Source organism: Schistosoma haematobium, chromosome 2 (assembly GCF_000699445.3).
Source record: "Schistosoma haematobium chromosome 2, whole genome shotgun sequence".
Lineage (NCBI taxonomy): Eukaryota > Metazoa > Platyhelminthes > Trematoda > Strigeidida > Schistosomatidae > Schistosoma > Schistosoma haematobium.
The window spans coordinates 27402724-27423456 of record NC_067197.1 but is presented as its reverse complement, the minus strand read 5'-3'; the positions used below and the strand labels follow the sequence as shown (position 1 = coordinate 27423456).

Sequence of the window (20733 nt, the reverse complement as noted above, 5' to 3'; positions counted from 1 at the left end):
GCTTTAATTGACTGGTGAACCGAACTATTAAATTTTACATTCTAACATTTTTAAGGTGAATTTCCTTTAGTAATTTCACTTAACCGTTTTGTTTTCAGATTTTGTTTAACTTAGTTTGTTTATTCAATTGTTGAAGTCTTATTAAAACATTATTAAATAATTTGTTTTCTTTACTGATAGGTCCTGAGTAAGAATCCTGCCAGCGGGACCGTGAATGCGCACTGCTGAGGAGTCTTACAATAAGACGAAACGACCGTCCAGTGCTTCCAAGTTTTTCATGGTGTTCTAGCTTCAATTGACTCGTGGTCTCAACTATTGGGATTACTTTCTTGTAAATAATTTAAAATTGAACATGTCAATAACTTTCAGTGAATGTGTACAACTTCTATTAAGTGTTTCAAATATACTTAAATCATTCTACTACAGATTTTTATTCCATGTCATGGGAATCTTCATCATTTTGTTTCATTACATAAATAATCGTTAAATATTTAGAGTATGCAGGCGGTGTGCTTGAATATCTGGGCTACCTGTTCCTACCATCTGGATATTTCAACAAGTTATCTGTTTTCTTGTTTGTTTTAACACATCATTATGCCTATTAGTCTCATAACCTATTCTAGTGTATTTGTCAAAAGTTTACTATAATTCGCTGTATAAGTTACAAAAAAGCCCATTCAGAGACATCATGGCTGCTGGCAATATGCATCGAAAAGAATATACATTATTCAGATGTCGATTCCTGAACCGCTAATATCTAACTGACAAACACTCAAGAAATAAGAAAAGGAAACTTGTTGAAGTGCTTTGTTCTGAGAATTATATATTGTACCAAAAATGTAATACTGAATAAAGCCAATAATAATAACTGGTGTATTGTGACTTATGATTTCCAGTAGCCAGTACCAGTTACCTGGCGTTACAGCAAGTACTGGTGTATTTTGAGGGAGAGGGTTAAATAATGTTCATTTGTATTAACTTTTCCGTTCCTCTGTTTTGATGAAAATTACAGTGAATTTCACTTTCAAGTAATTTATTTTTCCAACAGTTTCGTTGTTAGATGCTCGAATAACCTTAGTTTTGATAACGTATCTACAGTTTTAGTTAGATTTTATGCACAATTATCAGCTTTTAAGCATCCAAAATTGGTGACATGCACTTCACTTAAACAGTTGTAATCAAAGATATCTTTTCAACAACTGATCTGATGAATTAGTTTTGTATGTTTGGAAAGTTAATTGAGATGTTTACTTCAACTTCATAACGAATGTTTACTTTGTTAACTTTTCAGAATCTTTTACTTTGTATAAGAATGATTTCCGAATCATTATTTCCTATCTGAGTTTGTTCAATGTTTGAATAAATCATTGCGTCAAACTAACAGTTAATGTTATGATGTCAACTGCAGATATAAAACACTTTAATTGAGACTTAAAAATAAATAGAAGTAATGATTGATTTTAAAATTGTGGCAGAGAAAAATCAGCTATAATAAATGTTTTATTATATTATTGAACAACTATGAATGACATGTTGATTGGATTCAAAGAAACACTGATCTGATAGGGAGAAAAATAGGTATGAAATGATTATTAACACTGTTTATATTAATATAAACAAAACATAAAATACACATTTTATTGAGTATTAAGAAATAAAACATTTCACGGTGAGACTATAATTTATGGACAACCTTGGAGTAACATTGAAGTGACCTTCAGAATATCCATTTACGTACTGGAGCTAAATGAGGGTTAAAAAACAGTGAGAAGAATGTATGTATGTATTACATTTGATGGTTAGGAGGTTAGAAATTAGATTTATGGGTTTCATCACGAATTTACATCAGCCAAAATGCCAAAACACTATTTAAACAAATGAGTGAATGAATTTCGCTCCAAAATTCAAGGCTCGCTATTTTATATCTGATTGGTTCGTCTATAGATTTTAGTCTTGCCCAATTGATCATTATCAATAATTCTTCTGTACTTTTAAAATCATGATACATAATAAATATGACGGTTGATTTTTCATGTTTGAGTAACTGTTAGGTTTGAAGCTAAAACGAGTTCACTTGTTCTGCGAACGAGAACAAAGACTCAGTGACCAAGGCCAGTAAGCTAGCTATTGATGAGTCCCAGCCCCGCTAACTAGAAGGAGAAGTCCAAGCTTGGAATGGGAAAGTATATTCTGCAAACAGCCAGAAAGAAACACAATTCAAAACATATATATACAGTGCAAAACCGTCCTTGGGGAGAGTTATCAAATACCATACTAAAAGACATAACGGATCAATAGCATTTAAGATACTTCCCAGTGGGAAATACGACATGGTGACAAGAGCGCCTTTGGCGCGAAAACAAAGAAATTCAAATTTTCTAGATAAAATTAAAAATTTGGTCCTTTCCCAAGTGAGTTCTGGGGGTCTAACGTCCCCAAAAGTAACATTCATAAAAAAATTTTTGTCAATAAATTCCTAATTTATTGAATTTCTAGTTGTAAGTTGTAGATTTTAAAAGAAATCCTATTGAAACTAATACTGATAACTTGAATGTTATTTATTTGTTCTTTTTTTTTATAAACCGTTCCTTGAAACTTTCCGGTATAATTAATGAAATAATCAAATTTTAATGATTAAAATTTACTAAATCAAGGAATTATCTACATTACCAACTGACATCAAACATCAAACCCCGTTTTTCTTTTGTTCAGATCGAATAATCATTTGATTTGTTTTATGGTGCAAAACTATTATCATTTACGTCATAAATACACTTATAAAAATAACTTGATCAATACCTAATACGTTTATTGTGTTCATAAGCAGTATATATCTGAAATAAATCATTAACCGATCACAGTTTTTATCTAGAAACTGATATAATTTAGGCTTGATCAAATCAAGTTGAATTTTAATGAAGCAGTTTTGACACGTAATTAATTAGACATTGAAAATTTGTAATCTCGTCAATTTTTGTACTGTAATCCCTTAAAATCAACCAGCTTTTCCGAGCAAAACTCATTAAAAAACTTCATCATAATTAAACCATGTTTTATTCCCAAATAATTGCAACTTACTCACAAACCACTCCATGTTTAACAGACGTTAAGCAGTACTGATTTAACTATAACGTAGTACACTCACCATTTGATAGGTGAATAGACATCTCTCGTACTTTACAGACAGTTATAAAAAGTAGAACGACAGTTTCGTATTCATGCCACGATCTTTTTAGTCACTCCTAGTCCACTAAGACTCATATCCTTATTACTATTCTGACTCACTAGGATTTCACTTAATTATATACTTGAATATAGTAAATAAAAATATTGTCACTTGACAAAAACCCTGTATATTATAAAAAAACCATTAGGTAACTAAATAGAATTGTGGACGCCAATGGAATCCATGACACGCGCCTCGTTCTGTCTAGTAGTATTCATTTGAATATACCTGTAAACTGTCAAAGAATAGCAGTCTCATCAACAAGTATATATTCCAACTAACTGCAGTTGTCAATATCAAAACCGATACAATACAAAACCTTACAAAGAAACCATGGAATATATATCAATATTCTCTATGTAAGCATAATTTTTATTGTTTTTCCTAAGTTATACACATTTGCAAAATATTGTTTGTAAAAAAAGAGCGCTAAAGTAAACAAGTGTCCGCAAAACATCGAATGAGTTATGTCAATGTCCAAATTTAAATTTGTCACTTGACTACCTCTAATTGGTAACAAGAGAAAGTAAAACATAAGTGAATGTGATAGAAAATCGTAAATTCAGCTGATATTCCTATTTTGAGCAGAGATTCTGTAATTCTTTAATTCAGCAAGATTTACATGGAGTAAATGAATAAATAAACTGAAATCTTATGATATTTCAATCCAATTATAGTCTTCTGTTTTGTTGAATCGATTTTAGATTCAGATAGCACTTTTTCAAAGGTAAGATCTATCATTTTTTCTGTATTTTCACTTATTGACATTTCGATATATACACTTAATCATGTATTAAAAAATGATATAATTCAAGGATTAGGTTTATCGATAACATTCAATCCACGAGTACAAAATGTATTGAACATTCAGATACTTCAAAATGAATTGTTAGAATATCTTATATGACAATGAAGAACGCTAAATTTACCAATAAACTTTTTTAATGTTCCCTTCAAGTTATTCAGAATGGCCGTCAGACAAATCAAGAACGGGAAAGCAGCGGGACCGGACAACATACCAGCTGAAGCACTGAAGTCAGACATCGGAGTAACTACAAACATGCCTTACCTTCTATTCAAAAAGATTTGGGAGGAGGAACAAGTGCCGATGGACTGGAAAGAAGGGCACCTCGTCAAGATTCCAAAGAAAGGAGATCTGAGCAAATGTGAAAACTACAGAGGCATTACACTACTGTCAATACCAGGGAAAGTCTTCAACAGATTGTTGCTGAACCGGATGAAGGATGCAGTAGACGTCCAACTTCGAGATCAACAAGCTGGATTCCGTAAGGATCGATCGTGCACAGAACAAATTGCAACACTACGGATCATCGTCGAACAATCAGTTGAGTGGAACTCGTCACTATACATCAACTTCATTGATTAAGAAAAGGCATTTGACAGTGTGGATAGGAGGACGTTATGGAAACGTCTTCGACACTACGGCGTTCCTGAGAAGATTGTCAATATTATCCGGAACTCACACGACGGACTATAATGCAAAGTCGTGCATGGAGGACAGCTGACAGATGCATTCCAAGTAAGGACCGGAGTCAGACAAGGCTGTTTACTCCCTCCCTTCCTCTTTCTTCTGGTGGTCGACTGAATTATGAGGACCTCGACATCTGAAGGAAAACACGGGATACAATGACCTAGCCCTCCTATCGCATACACACGAACAGATGCAGATAAAGACAGCCGGTGTAGCAGCAGTCTCTGCATCAGTAGGCCTCAACATACACAAGGGGAAAACCAAGGTCTTCAAATTCAAAATGGAGAACAGCAATCCAATCACTCTTGATGGCAAAACTCTGGAAGATGTGGAATCCTTCACAAACCTGGGAAGCATCGTCGATCAACAAGGAGGCTCAGATGCAGACGTAAAGGCAAGGATTGGCAAAGCAAGGATCGCATTCCTACAATTGAAGAACATGTGGAACTCAAAACAACTTTCAACCAATATCAAAGTGAGAATCTTCAATACGAACGTCAAGGCAGTTCTACTGTACCGAGTTGAAACTTCCAGAACTACTACAAACATCATCAAAAAAGTACAAGTATTTATAAACAATTGTCTACGCAAAACACTCAACATCCATTACTCTGATACCATCAACGACAGTTTACTGTGGGAGAGAAAAAATCAGCTTCCAACTGAAGAGGAAATTAGGAAAAGACGATGGAAACGGATAGGACACACATTACGGAAATCATCAAACTGCATCACGAGGCAAGCCCTAACTTGGAAACCTGAAAGGAACTAGAACAGAGGAAGGCCAAAGAACACATTACTTCGGGAAATAGAAGCAGACATGAAAAGGAAGAATAACAAGTGGAAGGAGCTGGAAAGGATTGCCCAGGACAGGGTTGGATGGCGAACGCTGGTGAGTGGCCTATGCTGCTTCAAGAGGAGTAACAGGCGTAAGTAAGTAAGTTCAAGTTATTGAAATCATACAACATAACGATACCAAGTTACTATGACTGGTGATAAACCTCAGTAAAAAAATTTGAGTGATATGGAGGATTGATATAATGACGGTTGTGATTTACTTCAATTATAAAAAGTTAAATTACCAGTATATCAGTATGACATTTATGACGCTGGATGACATCTTACTGAATACTAAAACAAAACAAATCAAACAAATGTTCTAGCTAAGATGTTCGCATGTGATCTGCTGGTAAATAATACGATCAGTTTCAGCTTCCTAAATCTTCCGAGTGTTGTATATTCACCTTTTGTGAGAAAAATCTACACAGTTTTTGAATATTCTAACTCATAGGACTTATAGGTACAAATTTAGACTGTCACTTGGGCTTTTTAAGATATGAGTAAACATATGTAGCATTTCAAAAGTGTCATGAAAAAATGAAGATTCTCAAAACTGTGTTATGATGACTTAATACGTTTTGAACAGACGAACCACGTATTAATATTATAAGATATTTATATCTGTATAAATAAATGATTCTAAATATCAACTAATTCCATCAACTCGATAAGAGCGGTTGATAAACACTCGTCCTCTTCTATACGACTGATCTTAACATTTGTAATGTTGTATGAAAATAATTTCAGACGAATTTCCAGATTTATTGAAGTCTTGGACGTATGAAAGTTTACAGCATTTCACTCGTACATTTGAAGACAGTTTGTAATCACGTTAAATCTACTCTGGTATTATAGATCACAGTGTTATTTATTTTAAGGAGCAACGTCATTACTATTTGTCAATACATTGTATGATGTTCTTATGTTTTTATCTGTAAAGTTTGTCGTTATTAATTTTCCTATAAACCAAAATTTATTTCAGCTATGTATCTTCTAATTAAAAGATGAACTTAGAAATGATAATATTCTACAGTTTCTGCGACTCATAGACCCCATATGATATTAACTAGATACGTTAATAGACATCGTAAACACATTGCAAGGAATCAGTGAAATACAGAACTAACTAATATATGCTGGATTTGAACATCGGATAATTTTGTGATCAGGGTTATTAATGTCTTGAGTGACATTCAAACTTCCATCGATGATGGTTTCGGGTTCATATGGGACCGGAAAAGTTAATTGATTGTTAATTCGCATGGCAACAGCTCAAGATACGACAAATGAGTTGAAATCGGCGCCACTAAAAAAACCTTTGTCAACCTTTTCTTCGCTATCTACTGATATGCTTCAACTTACTTCTTCCGTCACTGGAAAATTGATTAGAGCTCCGTTAATGATGTCTAGATTATGAATTGATTTTCGTGTTGAGTCGAAAGTTCGTCACCAGAAAATTTGTTGTTCTGGATACTCATCTTATTCTGCTACAGATATGCAAGATTCCTGTTCGAAAGATCAATCATCTACTTCAGCGAGATAACGCAGAGCGTGTGGAAGGCTTTTATTAACAAACCCGAATCAAAATATATACAAAAGCTCATTCATAAATACATCCTAACTTCTAGCCTTTGGTAGACTTGAGTCTAGCTAGAGTACTTCGTGTGGCAGGGAGTGTGAAAAGCACTGCTTAAGAAAATGTCTGGGAGAGAGAATGACAAAAGGAAAAGTGTGGTGATGGCTCAGTAAGCATATAGAATGAACTTACATCTAATAAGAAAAACAACTGGCAATAACCATCAGTAACAAAAGCGTATGATTAAAAGATCTCGACAATCAATACTTCAAATGGATGGAGTAAGATTTAACATAAGTTCCAATATACCTGCCTCCGTCGAAAAATTGATTCGAATTTTCAACCTATGGAGTTTATATGTTTCCTCAGAAAGTAGAGTCGAATAATGACCAATAGGGTGAATTTACCAGTTTCTGACTTATCACTAGGTATTAAATTAATATGTCAGACTGCTCCAGCATATCATACGTCTGAAAAATAGGCCCAACGTTTTGGATTTAGCTACAAGAATTGAGGTAGGGAATATATTATTATTACACAGTTCAGCAACAAAACTTTATCCTGTCACAATACCACACGCAAGACTGTAGATCATGGCTCCGGTTTCCAGTGGTTAGGTCATGAGAGCATATTGCTCCGCAAAACCCCTCTAATACTTTATTAGATGATCCAATTGATTGAAACTTTCGATGTTAAATTGTACACTCAATGTGTTTTTCTTGCAGATATTAATTTCAGCCTCATTATTTATCATCAAAAAATCTATAGAGATCATAATTTTCTTTGTTTGGCCAGCTGTAACTGAAAAAGAACACAAAAGTGGTAGTACTATTGGCTGAAGTTTTAAGTGATAAAGGCTCCATATAGCTCAGATTCAACTTTTCCTGGTGATAGACTTCAATTATCTAACATTCAATAAAGTGATCATTGTATTTATTGATTAAGCCTTAAGATTTTATTGTAACAATTGAATAAAAGATTTTAACTAGTATTTGCATGCTAAGCAGGGCTCATTTTAACTACAGTCCGATATTGTTCGCAAAGCCATATAATCTCGGAGATTCAAGAACAACTGTATCATCATAGTATGAGACTTGTCGAGCTTTCGTAAACTTCTGTGCGCATACTGTTTTACAGTGCTAAGCCAAGATTAAATAGTTAGGTAGTACTTCAGCCGGTAGTATTTCTTCTTGGAAATTACTTGTAAAATAAACAAATCATAAGACAACACAATTTACCATAGATATTTTAAAGATAGAAATTATTTGAGGCTTTTTTTCTTTTCAATAAAGACGATCCAGTAGTTAATGCGAGTATTCTACACGCATTTTCTTTTTTATTGAACTCCTCCTCATCTATCAGCCCTTAATAATAAAGTAAAATGAAAGAATGAAAAACAATGAACTACTTATTATATAACGAACTTACAAATAAAAACTACATCTCATCACTAAAATAAAAGTTGAAATCAATTTTTAAATGGTGTACTCATCAATCATTATATTCACAAGTATATTGATCACTTTTATTGATCAGTAATTCAATCAACCAATCAAATAGTTCATATAACTAAACTAACAAATAATTAAAACAATCTATAGAAGAGTATAGTTTGCACATTACCTGAACTTTTAATATTGAATATAATTGACAACATAAGTCATAAATGGAATGCTATTATGTTGTATTAATGTGATTGATCGAAATGATTGGATTTGGATCAGTGCTCTTAACTGGAAACTATCAAACATAAGCGATCGCATAAGTATAAAAATCTACTTTTTTGATTAAATAAAAATGGTCTGTTATGCTGTAAGGTAAATTTACATCCAATGATTGACAGAGAGTCATTCTTTATTCAGATTTTAACTAGAAAGTAACAAGAGACCAAGAAGTAAACGAAAGGATCCATGATTACTGAAGACATTTTTTACTGTAAATTCTCTGGTTCATTTTCCTGGAGTCCATCTACAAATAACTTATATAACCAAAGGAATTAGCAGTGATAAACCCTAGTCAAATACTTATGGAAGTTTCTGACTTATTTATTTTAACTCGAATCAAAAGAATATTTGAATATGAATTGCCTACAGCAATTCACTAACAACTATATTCATGCTTTACATCATCGTAACGCTGATAACAAATTTGTCACACTGCTAGCCACAATCCATCTTTGATATATGACTTTCGTTTTTATGAACATCAGAAATGCAAATAAAACTAGAAATCAGTGTACTTCTAAAATAACTTGTTATCATACTAAAACTGAGTTACGGTATGATCTATACTGTTTAGAAATCACAGAAAGTTGGTTTCAAATTTATCTATTAGTTGTTCCTACTGCAGTGTTTTTTCTCTTACTTTTTTTCTATCCATTTTAAATTATTATTAACAATTTACGTTCACTTAATTGTAACGAATTTAAACAGAACTATTTAACCAGCCAATAGAAATGGAGTGAAATTTACGCTGTTGCACAAGCCAATGACCATTTAGACTAGTAGCTAAGTTGGGTGTTTGGAGTTAGAGGTACTAGGTTCGAGTCCTGGTGTGAGCATCAACAATGGTGTAAGTTTATACAACTGACTGCATGTCAAATACTTTTGACTGAATGGCGATTCCGAGGCAATCCACATTGGATGCATATATGCCAAAGGAAAGTGATCAACTGTAGTTCCCAACATCAACAGGGAGACTCAAAATATCCACACAAGTTAATTTATTTTCATGCCAATATCCAATATTTAATTTAGTTCTTATTAATCAATAACGTTTTATTATTATTAAATAGTTATTCAATTATTCTTTGTTCAAAATTAACTGTGTGAGCTAGTTTTCTTTAAACTTCATTTCACACCTATTATTTACCATAGATCATTGTTTAGATCAAAAGAATATCTCGTCCGTGTTAACTAAGTAAACTTTGGTGAGAAATGTTTAACATTAAGATTATCTTTCATTATCCACAGCTGATCAGTAAATGTATGACAAGTATTGTGAAGAGATCAGTGAACCTAATAGGAATTCTGAAATAACTAGAATGCTAAGACTTAGTGACTCAGTACAAATGGTCGGAACTAATGATGCATTCTCAAGCTTTACGCTAAGGTAACACATATGAAAACAAATTTTTATGACAAATTAAGGGCATCTTCAAACAAAGGAGTTCCTAGTCAGTGATATTTCGTAATTAACGCCTACTCAAATTAACTCACTTTTGAATGCTATACGTAATCTTTATTTGAAAATATTTCCATGTTCATTTAAACAACAGATAAATATAGATCATATCAGAAACACATATTTGGATCATGATAAATTCAAGTTTAAGGAGTAACAGTCATGAGTAAAGATGAGAATGACCTGCTGTTTTTGCTTATGAAAATAGTTAAACGACAAACTTTTGTAAAAAGCGATGATTAAATCTGGATACAAACATACCGTCTCTCGATCATGGCAATTTTACCTGGTGTACTCTATTTATAAATAATCAGTCTCTTATCTTAGCTGACTAAACTTTACTGAGGATTAGGAAAAGTGACTTAATTAAGAAGATAGTGGGATGAATTATGAATGGTATTTACTTTTAATCTATATAATATTCAGACACAATATCTGATGTACCAAATAAATTGTTGTATAAAGAAGGTTAGTTCTTTAAAATTGAGCCATCACATAAATGTGCTGAATTATTTCTATTAGTCATAATACTAAATTATGACGAAGAAACCATGGATTATTGCTTTAAAGAATTGTAACAGGTAATCGTTTTGATGATTACAAAGTGTTAGTGTAAAGATGTACAAAATCTTCATAATGTTTAAGGATGATCAACAAGAATTTCTAAAGATTGTGTATATCTTCAATAGTTTTAACAATTTACATTAAACTATTTAATACAAATAAATTACAACAAGTTAATGATAACCACCAAACAAAAGACATGAAAATAAGTATTAAGAATAAATCGTTTTATAGTAAGTTTAATCACGTAAAGCTTTAATATCTCGAAAATTTCACTGTTTCAAGACAGAAAATTTAAAGTTACCACAGAAACGTGTAATCGGATTAGATAAACGATTACAATTACGTCATAAAATGATAGCTATTATCATGCTGATATTGTTCTTGACAAAGTTTATCAATATACACTCATTCTAACCGGTTAGTTCATAATACGGAACTACAAATGTTTAATGATTACGAAATATCAATAAGTTTAAATAAGACTTCTTCAGAATCAATATAAAAAGTGTCTATTTACTGAAATGTTTTCTTTATTCAAAAGTTATATAAGTATAACTCAACACAACTTCTACCTGAAGTTTGTGCTGATGATGTCTTTCAGAAGAACGATGAAAGCTCTACGACTAGACCATCCAGCACAGAGAACAAAACTTCATCAAAATAACTCAACACTTTATCAACTGTACCAGATCACTAGAAAACCAATTCAATTCTCATACTTTGAACCACTCTCTCTTTACTTATTTTATTTTAGTTACAAATCATAAACAAATAGTCATTTTCGGCAGAAAAAGTAAATAACTTTTTAAGAAATCCGATATAAGACACTTTTTTTATTTAGGAATTTAAAATAAACACTTAAACACACACGTGCGCACAATGGATACATATGCAATGAACAATCGAAAATAATTCATTGTAAAAATAATTGTTCATTCTAAAGAACAATAAGCTTTGGAATGAGATATACAAACGATTATCATTAAATGGGTAATGCGAACTCACACACAGAGAGATACATACCCATATTGACATTAGTTGTTGATTAAAAAAAGATCAATTTTCTTTAAATAGAATAAATAAAGTACACATAATAATAATAATAATACCGCATAAAAAACAACACTACAAAAAGAAGTAACACCCTACAATGAACGGTACTAGTTGCAGCAGTATCAGCGGAATAAGATCAACTGGAGATGAGAAGTAGGAATGTGAAAAGGAAGTCAACAGCTTTTTCTTGTGTTCAGTCATTTATCCATCGTCTCAAAATGAAAGAAATAAAGTTTAATAATACTTACTAGCAAGAAATAAATAAGTTAATATTAGATAAATAATATTATTAAATTATCTATCGAAAATAGAAAACAAATGAAGAAGAGTAAAGTTCAAAATAATTTATAACTTCTATGTTTTTTCTGTATTTTTAAACATGCTCTAGAGGCTAATTCAAATACTTGACGTACATTTTCTTTAGTTTTCGCCGAACATTCAATTTCTCCGTAAGCGCCTAATTTGTCAAAATGAATACATAAAACAAATTAAGTGAGGCAAAAACAACCCAGAAATTATAGAAAATACAAATAGACTGGTAGTATTGCTCATTGTTCTAATTTACTCAAATAATACTAAAAAGATTTACAGGGATTTTTAATTTTATGATTGACGTCACAAGCTGATCTTTGTTAAATAACCCTTGAGAATCAGGAAGCACTGAACACCTTTTTCATCCCAGTATGGAACTTATCAACATTGTTTACTCAAAATAAAGCCACAAAGGATCGAACCCAGAACATTCGGTTTCACAGTCAATTGCTCAACCTTTAAACTATTGAGCCACCATCTAATAGTATACATGTTTAACAAATTCATAAAATTGCGCAACCATCTTCCAGCTTTTGAGTACGAAGAATATTTAATATTATCACTTATCTGCTTCTAATTATATTATTGTCTTCTTTTGATATAATGATGTGATATGTGGTAAATTAGATTGATGGACATTTGTACGAGACCAAACGCTATCTATGACTGAGTCACTGATGAACCTATAGAGTGAAGTAGGTATTAACAATAGGCATTTCCGTGAATATATGCAAACAGCCACCTATTCTTGCGGTTTCCTATTGTCGTTGCAGATAATTCCATGGTTTTAAGTTAATTGTGTGGTTTTCTCCTAAGGAATCTGTAAACATCGTAAGCGGAAAGTAGGAGGTGGAAGAAAATTTTAGCTCTAGCTTCAGTATATAAAATAGACGTAAAGTGAAGCAGTTCAGATAGTGATAAGGAAGTGTTGAATATCACAAACCATCTATTAGATGGTAACGCTTTATTAACTAATAGAACTTTGGCGTAAATAGCCTTCATATTAGAAAGTATCACGTTAGTGAATCTATTTGCTGAAACGCATCAATTACAATCTTTAAAAATAATGATGATTAGGCATATAAGATACCTAGTATACCTTATTTTCATAAACACTGATTAACACAAAAATTATCACTGATTATTTTTGTGATCATTGACTTAATCTCCCTCCACCCACCACAGACAGGAACTCTTCAGTTAACACACTTGACATATCAGTAAAAATATGGAGAAATTACTAAGAGGGAAAGAACAAAAGTCGAATTTATGATAGGAAAATAAAAAACAGATGAGATAACTAAAAAAAGAAAGAAAAAAGTAATTTCGAAAAGTGAAAAGTATGAAATAAGAACAAACGTAGTAATATAAGTATAATCGCAAGTTCAAATCAGCCACTCGACCAACTACGGTTTGGGCAATCAGGTAGTATCTCATTAACGCTAACATGTAGAAAGTGATTCAAAACTAAGTATGTAAATCAGTACCTGAAAAAATGGGTTGATTAAATAAATCATCTCATGAGTACAGAGCCAAAATAACTGTATATTTTAATACAGCTCAGTTTAACATATTGTCCGAATTGTCTGGAGGTACACTAAGTATTGACAAAATTAATCATTTTATAATGCTTTTTGTTAAGTGGTTTTAATATTCATTAACATGATAAAAGCATGTTCTTGCACAATGAAACTTTAGCAGACTGATTGTCGACTTAAACCCGATTAAAATGACTACATAAGATTTAACTATATAAATCTCTGTTGAGTGAAGCTCATTAAGTTAGTTTGTTTTTAGTTGTTAAGGACTCCTGGTGATTGTCAACAAGGTATACTCTACGGGTGATAAACTTCACAGTAATTTAAAACATACAACTCTATTAGATCTATGTTTATAATAGAAGTAGTAAATTTCTATCAACACACCCAAGTGATAAATTAATCCGCTTTAGATACAGGACCATTTATAAAATAAATATGCGCTTTTGTAACTAAAATGAGTCAATCTACATTTTTAGTTATACTGTGTGGATCATGAATTAAGGAGTTTCTAATAGTGAGGCTTGTATTGACTACTGATCAACTAAATAAAACTTTGGATAAACGTTGAAACGATTTCTAAATAATATTGAACCTACCAATATAAGCAGACACTGCCTTTGCTTCGCTAGATGTAACTGGATGTTGACCCAAACGGGCAAGTTCATTGATAACTTTATCATCATATCTGAGATCACTCTTGTTTCCAACCAATATAATTGGTGTGTTTGGGCAAAAATGTTTAACTTCCGGTATCCATTTCTCTTTGATATTAGATAAACTGTCAGGACTAGTTATAAGATCAAAAAGTATGAACAAAAAACATTTTTTCTAACTAATGTGAAAAGTAACATAAGTGTGCACTGCTATTATTTCCTCTAACCAAGTGACTACAACCACAAAAAGTAGCTTAAAGTGAGATATCTCCTGATGACTAGCTAATTATTTACAAATACATAGGTTTTGAAGCATTACTTGCTCTATTCTTTAACCAAGACATAAATACGTTTATTTCTGAAGACTTACTTTCCGTACCATTTATGGCACTGTTGAAGTTATCAGGTAAAGAGACTGGATAAAGGTAAGTAACTAAGCCCCGATTATTATCACATTTACCAAAGTGGATATTTTACTCAATGAACCCAACAATCAGTAACTTGGGAATTTACTACCAAAAAAATCGTGCGGCAAAACAGTTTCACGCTGTGCTTTAGGTTTATGGCATGAAAGTGTCAAATAAACATGTTTTCAACCCCATGTCGTTATTTTTTCTTCCTACCACTACAGAATGACACTATTTAATTCATTAATTGGATACAAACGTAAGCATATATAAATAATTGGGTTTATTCATCAGGTTTCGTTGCTAGCAGCGCAACTAGAAGTGAATATAATCAAGTTGACTTACTCTTCCGGGCATATTGTATCTACACATGATAAGATTTATTATTATTTGAGTTTTGGTTAAATCTAGATACAGAAATATGAAAAATATTTTCAAACAGATCACCAAATCCTAACTTTGCAAACCCAATCATAGTAATGGTAAAATCTCAGGTAAAACAAACATTTATACATAAATATGAATTTGAAACTGTAGGTAAATTTGCGGTGTGTGCTACTTATATTGACATAAGTAGTATATGATGTTAGTCGCGAACGGAAGGTCTGGAAGCAGAGAGACAAGGGGATCGAACAGTAAAGAATGGAAACAAAATGTAATTTGTATGAAAATACAAGAACAATGAAGTCTGAGTCATTTTGAGAAAATCGGTGGACATTTTGCAAATTAAGCATTTACTTTATGATTGTTAGATTTTATTAACAAGTCCTGTACTTTTGTGTTAAACACATTCGATTGTCCCCACCCGTATTCTGTTCACTACAAGTTGAGTGTGTTAGAATTGATGAATGCTTTAATGTTATACCAAACCATATTCATAAATTTCCAAACAATCTTTTAACTTTCAGTGAATTTGCTTTAGTATTGAAAGATGAGCCCATCCCTGTCCCGCGTCGCGAAATCGAAAATCCCCTGTTCAAAACTTCTATAATTTAACAAAGTAGATGTTCACAGTTTTTTATTATGAACGTTCAACTGTTTTCATTAGTTGTCTGAATTCCAAATAATACTTTTTGAAGATTTCACGCACAAATAATTTGATTACTTATTTTAGGTTTCACCGAACTATTAAACTTAATTATTTCACATCTACACATAACGTCCATAACGAACCATAATAAATTCGATTAATACAAGGTTATATTGTACTCTGGTGATCGAAATATAAAATCAAACCGTCCTAATAATCTTACCTGTCAATAGAATAGCACATCAAAATTACATCGGTGTCTGGATAGGATAATGGGCGGAGGCGATTATAATCTTCTTGACCAGCGGTATCCCACAAAGCTAGTTCTATTTGCTTATTATCAACCTCAATATCAGCCACATAGTTTTCAAATACTGTTGGGACGTAAACTTCTGGGAATTGATCTTTGCTGAAAACAATGAGTAAACATGTTTTTCCACAGGCTCCATCACCAACAATTACCAACTTCTTTCGGATGCCAGTAGTTACCTAAAAGTAGCAAGGTCCATTTAAACTATCGAGAGATATATTGTAGCCATCAATATTTACAATCATGGTCTTTGAATCGCAAGAAAATTATGTGGTCACTTCTTACCCCGTAACTAACTGTGCTATTGAAAAATCTCTACTGTAGTTGGAGACATGATTTACATCATAAACCGAAATTATTTTAAACAGCTATTTAACACAACGGAATAGTAAACAGTGTTTTCATCTGGTACTAGGTTACCCTACTGAAACTGTAAGTCAACAAGAAACTGTAAATTTATTGGTTTTAATAGACCAAAGATATATGGCTTATATTTTAATCTAAGATTTATCGCTAAAATGTTAATTTTTTGCCAGATGGACATAATGTGATACTAACAAAAATTACCTTAACGACTTTTCTTCTTTGAGTGGAGATGAAAAATGAATTTATGGTTAAAAGCAATACAAAACCATTAGATTATTGAGTCTATTAGTGAAAAGTCGAAAAAAGTGGCTCGACAGTTACCAGGTTTTTTTTACTCTCAAGGTAAAACGCTTGCACATTGTGAGCTAGCCAAAGTAACTGATTACATTACATCTTATTCAACATACTTATGTACTTTACAAATACTCGGCTTCATACAATGTACCCTTCACCATCGATTACATGTGAAACACTTAGCAAAGTTTTGCATTCCGTGTGTGATCATGATATTCCATGATTGGACGTATTTTATTCAAACGTCCAACTTATTTCGTAAGTTTTACTTATAACAGTTAACAAAATTATAACAATTAGTCTCATAGCTTTTAATAAAACTGTAAACAATTTATACGTAAAATTAAAGGCGACAACTCGGCTTTGAAAAAATATTTTTAAATATATAGACTTCATAAACACCTATTTGAATTTTACAATAGATGTAACTCAACTTGAATTACTCGATTTCAAGAAAATCGACTTATATTGATGGTGAAATCAAAGTAAGCTTTAATCACTATAGTATGTTCTTGTTATAAAGTTAAGTGTTGGTACATTTTATACGTCTTTTACAGCCTGAATATAGCTGATAAATGTCAGAAGAGAAAATAACAATTACTATGTCATATTATGTACATGAATTTCACTCAATTTGGAATGGTTTGTACTATCACTGTACTATGAAACCGTCTCCATGTAAAGATAGTAACGCTAGCAAGGTAAATTCAATTTAAATTAATAACAACTTGTTTAACTGGTTAAATATATTACCTAATTCTCTGGAGTAGGAATATCTCGGGTATTGTTGTTAGCTATCATAAAAACAAGTACAATTTGTCTACTTTTATTTGACGTTTCAACAGCTTTTGTAAAGATTTCCAAGCTTCGGAAATTTCACACGCTTTTATCACGCAAAGGAATCTTTAAAACTACTTAAGATGTAGAAACCGATTGATCTTGTTTGGCAAACCTTATGAATATGATGAATGTCTCTCATATGATTTTTGAGTCCCAGAATAATTGCCTGTTTATTCCATAAACAGGTACTTAGGTGTTTGAATCAAACAACTTGTTAATGCTTATGATCACCCTTATCTGTTTTGACCCATATTTCACAAACAAACCCCTGTTTTGCACATAGAAAGCCTAAGTATATTTTATAAACCCGACGCATGTGTTAGCCAGTCACAATCAGTATGGAACCTGACACAAATCCCATCACGTCAGGTTCTCAAACCACATTGACTTGGCAGAAGTCAAGAAGATAAGTGAAAGGAGTCAGAAGAATAGTAGCTTTAGTAACAGTAAGAAAGATTAAACCGGCAAATATAAATAAAAAATGAAACGATATCTATGAATAAACGACAAAATAATATCAGATCTCAAGACAAGCACACAGTATTGCAGAGTAAATTGCTCAGTAATACACTCACCACTATGTATAAGCATCATATATTTCCTCTTTCTCACCACTGTAGGAGTGTTTCAATGTGATGACATTAGGTCATGTGTAATTTTTAGCCGGTATTTTTCCAGTATCTTTCATATTTGTTGAGACTACTGATTAGATCCTTGGATGAAATATATGAGTTGTAACTTAAATATAAAATTATTCTGACAATGTGCTATCATAATGTTAGTTAAAAAAACCGTAGTACATTGCCCCGCCTATTTTCACTTTTGTTTACTAAAATAAAGGCAAACTAAGGACCCTTGAGAATGTCAAAGAAACGTGAAAACATAAAGTTTCAAAAGTATTTTTTGTAAAGCTGAGATACCTAGAAAATTCACCCGTAATAAACTGAGTCAGACAACATAGTTTAGCTCCTGGCTCAAACGCCCATAACTTTCGAAATCTGCTCAAATTTTTGACATACATGATAATTAATTTCAGCACTCAGTTTTACTGACATTATACCTTACTGTTCAACATAATCAGGATCAGAACGCTTTCGCACATCATTTTAAAAACAGTGGTTAATTAAGATAAGTAGGTTGTTTGTTGTTTCTGTTACCACAAAATACGGTACTTTCACCGTGCTTACTTAATCAGTTGTTTATCATACGAGTGCACTAAGCATATCCAAGGCAACTTTTCCCGTGTATAACGCTAAAAATAATCACAGGAACAACAGTCCGAAAACTAACGGAATGTTAACAGTAGTTTGCGCTACGTGAAGAAAGGGGATAACCTTGAAAAGTATTCCGGAATCGCAACCAACAGTGACTTAGTTATTGTTGCTAATTACAAACCATTCCCCTTTATAAAACATCTATTATCATAAGATTTCATGTTTCATAAGCCCTTCATAAATTCTATGGTTTTAAAATATTTTTGAGATGTTAAGTGACATATGCGTAAGAACTCCTCTCCCATGAAACTGTTTCACGATTTATTAAAAGACTATTATCAATGATGTTTGATGACTGAATTTTACTCCAATAATGGAAAAATAGAGATTCTACATGTTTTTGTTTATGTGGAATAAACTTGGGTTTATTTTGAATTCATTCCTAATATTTCTTTTGTATTTCCTATAATTTTGTCCTGCTGACTTTATTCAGCCATTTGTGAAGTTCCTAAATGTCAAGCCACAACCGTTAACTAGTTGGCTGTTTATTGTTTCACCATTTTATTAAGTCTAAAAAATATAAAAATGCAATCCGAGATAGTCCTTGATGGTTACTTAATCAGTTAACACAGCCAAATAGAACTCGAATTCCGTGTTTAATGTTGGACATACTGTGGGAATTCAAACTAAGAGATTAATATTTATGTCAAACACTGAATAACCATAAAGGTAAATAGATCCCCAAACTAAAAAATCCTGTAAGTCTCTAAGATTGATGCTGACCTTTTTAGTTTCAATGGGCACACCCTAGCTAAAGGGACGTGGTCACATATTCTCTCCAGATCACCACTGAGTATGGCCTGCTTCCCGTCCCTGATAATAACTAGTCCACTTTGATCACACACTTCTCGATTCTTCGACTATCTTCAAACTATACTCTTAAACTGCTTCCTTACTGACTTCTGGTTCGACTGCAATTGAGATCCTCAGTTACAAAGGCATGAAGAACAACGCTATCGAGCCTTTAATGTCTGTGACATCATGAACTTCAGATTAATTAACTAATGAAAACTAACGTTTAATCAGGATAGTGAGTTTTTGTGCACGAAATGTTTAACAAGAACACTTTAGTTTCAACTAGAAAAGTTCCAATAAATATGATTCAATACACTATCCTATCATATGATAGGATAGCCTATTATATATATATTTATATATCATATGATAGATAGTTTATTTTATGCAGTCAAAATCTATGATCGCAAACCCGAATTTTTCAAAAATAACCGCATGCCATAGCAGCGTATTAGTGTAATACTTATATGTTCTCTCCACTCTAATGCGAAATCGTTAAAATAAAGCAGTTCTATTTGGTTAAGATAGCGTTACTATTTAACATAAGCGTCAAATCCCGATGACAGATTGAAGTGAACATAAAATTCATATGTGCATGTCAGAGGTTACGGCCGATATGTAAAAAATTAAGAAATAAAATACTGATACCTACATTATCAGACGACCGCAAACATCCGAAGTCTCGAAAACAGCGCTTTTTCATTACACTGTGAAATCGTGAAAACTTTAATCAATTAAACACACTCGAGGTTAAATCGTAGAGCTGTTCAAACTAGAGCCAACAGACACTTTTTATTACATACACATTCATGAGCGCACATTATTACATATTATGAGAAGGAAAGAATGATATTGTGATCGGTCCAGAGTTTCAAGTCGCAAGGGGGGTATAATATTATACGTTAGGGATCACTTTCGTATACAATCAACAATATCGGAGGCTCATATCACTGGCACATGTGAGGTTGCATGTT

At 32.4% G+C, this 20733-nt stretch overlaps 1 protein-coding gene across 2 annotated transcripts; it reads right to left on the bottom strand.

The window, feature by feature from the left end:
• Positions 1-1484: 1484 nt before the first annotated feature.
• Positions 1485-20462, bottom strand: RHO1_1 (GTP-binding protein Rho1; the record flags this gene model as incomplete). 2 transcript variants are annotated; one of them, XM_012936922.3, is made up of 6 exons in its annotated part: positions 1485-1743; positions 8373-8498; positions 8563-12394; positions 14387-14577; positions 16104-16369; positions 20412-20462. In XM_012936922.3, 4 exons carry the CDS (start codon positions 20460-20462, stop codon positions 12273-12275), a joined length of 630 nt encoding a protein of 209 aa, XP_012792376.1. In that variant the 3' UTR covers positions 1485-1743; positions 8373-8498; positions 8563-12272. The 2 variants fall into 2 exon arrangements, with proteins under 2 accessions (XP_012792376.1, XP_051067963.1); XM_051214778.1 differs by lacking the exon at positions 1485-1743 and adding an exon at positions 6265-8334 and having other exon boundaries at positions 16104-20462.
• Between the last annotated feature and the right edge of the window lie 271 nt (positions 20463-20733).